This window comes from Humulus lupulus, chromosome 5 (assembly GCF_963169125.1).
Source record: "Humulus lupulus chromosome 5, drHumLupu1.1, whole genome shotgun sequence".
In the NCBI taxonomy this organism is placed as follows: domain Eukaryota; kingdom Viridiplantae; phylum Streptophyta; class Magnoliopsida; order Rosales; family Cannabaceae; genus Humulus; species Humulus lupulus.
The window spans coordinates 227,413,354-227,416,094 of record NC_084797.1 but is presented as its reverse complement, the minus strand read 5'-3'; the positions used below and the strand labels follow the sequence as shown (position 1 = coordinate 227,416,094).

Genomic DNA, 2,741 nt, shown 5'->3' with positions numbered 1-2,741 from the left:
ACTCCTACCAAGCATGTATAGTGAACGGAGTTTGATTTGTTTCATACAATCGAGATCATAATCGAATTACACAAAATAGTGGAGTGTGTGTTGCTGGAACAGAAGGTTTTAACTATTACGGGCAACTTGAAGAAATACTCCAGCTGTCTTTTACTGGTTCTTATTCGGTGGTATTATTTCGATGTAAATGGTTCAATACAGATCCGGAAAAAAAAAAGAAAACCATCACTGTAAATAATATTACTAGTATCAATGTTAGCGGTGAATGGTATAAAGATGAACCGTTCATAGTAGCTAGTCAAGCAAAACAAGTATTCTACATCGATGATCTCGTTAGAGGACGAGATTGGAAAGTTGTCCAAGAAGTGAATCATCGGCAAGTTTGGGACTTTCCAGATGCTTCAGATATGATTGATGATGTTGATGTTGTACATGACACCAACTCATCGAATTTTGGTTTGACTGTGGATCTCGGAGAGTTGGTTGTTCAGCAATCTGATGTACCAGCGACTCAAGTCAACACGGCCCATCGACCTTCTTTAGTTGTTCAAGAAGATGATGTATTTATTAATGACAATGAAGATGATATGGCAGACAGTGTAGAAGAAGCAGAAGATGAGGATGAATTAATTGTCGACCTTAGTGATGATAATATTGATGATGTGTGCCCGATAGATTTTGATGTAATTAGTGAGGATAGTGACTATTCTACTTAGTTTTGTATCTAGTGTTCAATGTATTATACATATTGAGAAATAAAAAGTTCGTTTCCAAATAGCATGTTTCAAATTACCTAATAAATTGAAATAATACTCAATAAATTAATTATAAATAATAATTAAATATTAAAATAGATAGGTTAAATTACTGTCGTGTTAGTAGATGTCAGCAGATGTGGCTAGAGCTCACGGTGGAGACGCTGGCGGTGATCCTCCACCAGATCCTACTAGGATCCCGACTACATGCGACTCAGGTAATTTTTTTGTTATTTTATTTACTCACATATGTTTATCATGTATATACTAATATTCTATGTATTATTAATAAAAAAAATACAGGAATCCCAACTAAGAAAAATGGTCGCGGCGCAGCTATTGGAAAAGATCTAGAGGAGAGGCGGCGTAAAAATGGAAAACCACTGGAAGTAGCATTTTGCCCACGAACGTACAAGGTTGTTGGGGGCGAGCACGCTGCTTTTGTCCGCCTTGTGGGAACCCAAATTAAAACGAAAGTTCCCGGACATTACGGTTCATGGGAATTAGTGCCTAAATAATACAAGGATCAGGTCATTGGCATAATTCAGGTAAAAATAGTATTAAATATATTTTTTTAAAATTTGTCTTTAATATAGTACATATATTATTAATATGTTTAATTTTCAATTTAGTACTATTATCAAATAGCGGGCCGCGAGGATTTCTTAAAGTGTTTAGATGGTATCGATTGAGAGATGAAAGACCGATACCGTAATAGGAAAACACTAAGACACGAACATGTTGATCCCAAAAGAGGGTGTTTTAATTATTTAAACTCGCAAGTGCACGAATCGTTTTGGAATATAATGTTCATGTAAGTACGAGGTCGAACCCATGGGAGTTGACTAACATCAAAAGAAACTATTTCAAACAAAGCAAGAATATTCTAACATAGTTCCAAATATTTGATGAGATTTTGTTTTAAAAAAATAAAAGACAAGTAATAAAAAGATTTAAGATTAAATAAAAAAAATGGTTTTCAAATGAGATATGTAAAATAAGATTATTAAGATATTAGAATCCACAAAATGCAAGTTCAATAGTATTTGTAAGTATATAAATTCCCAAGTTTAGATATAGTTGAAATAAATTACACTATATTTTTTCAAAATACATTTTCTATTCAAGCACAAGTTACTTTCAAAAAGGTAGGATTTTTCTTCACTTATATAAGATATAATTTCTAATCATTAGTTGTGTTACAACCTAATGAAACTACGAAAAATCAAAGAGATTATGTTTAGGCAAAATATGATACTTATGCTCTAAGAATTAGATGTGAACAATTTAATGAAAAAAATTTAATCAAAGAATATCATATTTTTGCATAATGAAGAACTAAGTGTAATATGCTTTAACACTCAATAATAGATGAAAAATGCATATCTTTGATAGAAAAATCCATAAACAATGTTGTACAAATGTGAAATCAACATACAACAAAAAAAATACTATCTAGTTACATTTTGCTTCATCATCATCTTAATAACATTTGAAAAAGATTAGAAGCTCATAACTAGATAAAGATTACAAAATAACATACTTGACATGCTCTTCAAAAGAAGAGAGAAAAATATGTGTAGAAGATGTTGAAAAGATGAAGAAGAAGAGCTCCCCAAATGGTCTTACAAGACTCTATTTATAGGCAAAATATGGAGATTAAATTAATCAAATTAAAATAAATAAATTGATTAATTTAATTGTGTTGGGAAGTGGTAGGATAAATAGAGTAAGTGTAAGAGTATTGGAAAGATGAAATGTTTGGTTGGGTAAAAGATTAGTGAAAAGCTAGGGTAAAAAAATAAATTAGGAATGTTTATTTAGGTAAGAAAAATAGGGAAGAGGGAATTGATATTTGAGTGAAAAATATTGGGAATAAAAATGTGGTTTTTGGCCTTTTGGTGGCTATTGGCAGCTTTGTTGTCTTGCCATGGGAGCATGATTGCATGGCTGTGTTGCTTCAGATTGGGCCAGGGAGCAGAATTG

General features: G+C 32.0%; 1 protein-coding gene across 1 annotated transcript; it reads left to right on the top strand.

The window, feature by feature from the left end:
• The first annotated feature begins 564 nt into the window (after window positions 1–564).
• On the top strand, window positions 565–1,302 carry LOC133834029 (uncharacterized). Its single transcript, XM_062263557.1, has 2 exons — window positions 565–973; window positions 1,059–1,302. Exons 1-2 carry the CDS (start codon window positions 883–885, stop codon window positions 1,271–1,273), a joined length of 306 nt encoding a protein of 101 aa, XP_062119541.1. The 5' UTR covers window positions 565–882; the 3' UTR covers window positions 1,274–1,302.
• The last annotated feature ends 1,439 nt before the right edge of the window (window positions 1,303–2,741 follow it).